At 40.0% G+C, this 483-nt stretch overlaps 1 protein-coding gene across 1 annotated transcript in view; it reads left to right on the plus strand.

Annotated features, from left to right (window-relative positions):
- Positions 1-84: 84 nt before the first annotated feature.
- Positions 85-483, plus strand: part of CTAGE5 (CTAGE family, member 5) — a gene marked incomplete at its 5' end in the record, with an annotated part of 24,428 nt that continues 24,029 nt past the window's right edge. The window contains one exon of the mRNA XM_010147815.1: positions 85-236. Coding sequence (XP_010146117.1) covers positions 85-236 — 152 coding nt within the window. The remainder of the gene's footprint in view (positions 237-483) is intronic.

A 483-nucleotide genomic window follows, 5' to 3' on the forward strand; every position in this document is an offset into this window, starting at 1 on the left:
GGACTCGCTCCAACCAGTCGATACAAGTCAACACGTAGTGTCTGTTTCTGTTGAAAATATTAACCTCTTTTGCTTGAGTTGAAGTTTCTTACTTTATTTTTCAGGCTGTGGCTTCACTGCCTGAAGACGTGAGACCTGGTCCTGATGTGTATGGTTTGCCGTGGGAAATAGTGATTTGTGCTGGCATTGCTGGAGCCTTTACAATTCTCTTGTTCCTGTACAGAAGTTACCAATCAGTAAGTGTTCAAATTACATGCAGATATGTAGAGCATGTTAATGGTTTGAATATAAATTGTTACTGTGTTCAAGATATATAGCGCTTCAGAGTTTTACATCTGTTGTAATTTGGAATCCCTCTGGCAGAGAAACGGAGAATGAGTCTGTTTTGTCAAGACAGTAGGTGTTTGAACATGTACTGAGTGACTGTTGTCATAGAATCATAGAATGGTTTGGGTTGGAAGGGGCCTTTAAGATCATCTAGTT

The sequence above is a fragment of the Eurypyga helias genome, unplaced genomic scaffold (genome assembly GCF_000690775.1).
Source record: "Eurypyga helias isolate BGI_N326 unplaced genomic scaffold, ASM69077v1 scaffold20832, whole genome shotgun sequence".
Lineage (NCBI taxonomy): Eukaryota > Metazoa > Chordata > Aves > Eurypygiformes > Eurypygidae > Eurypyga > Eurypyga helias.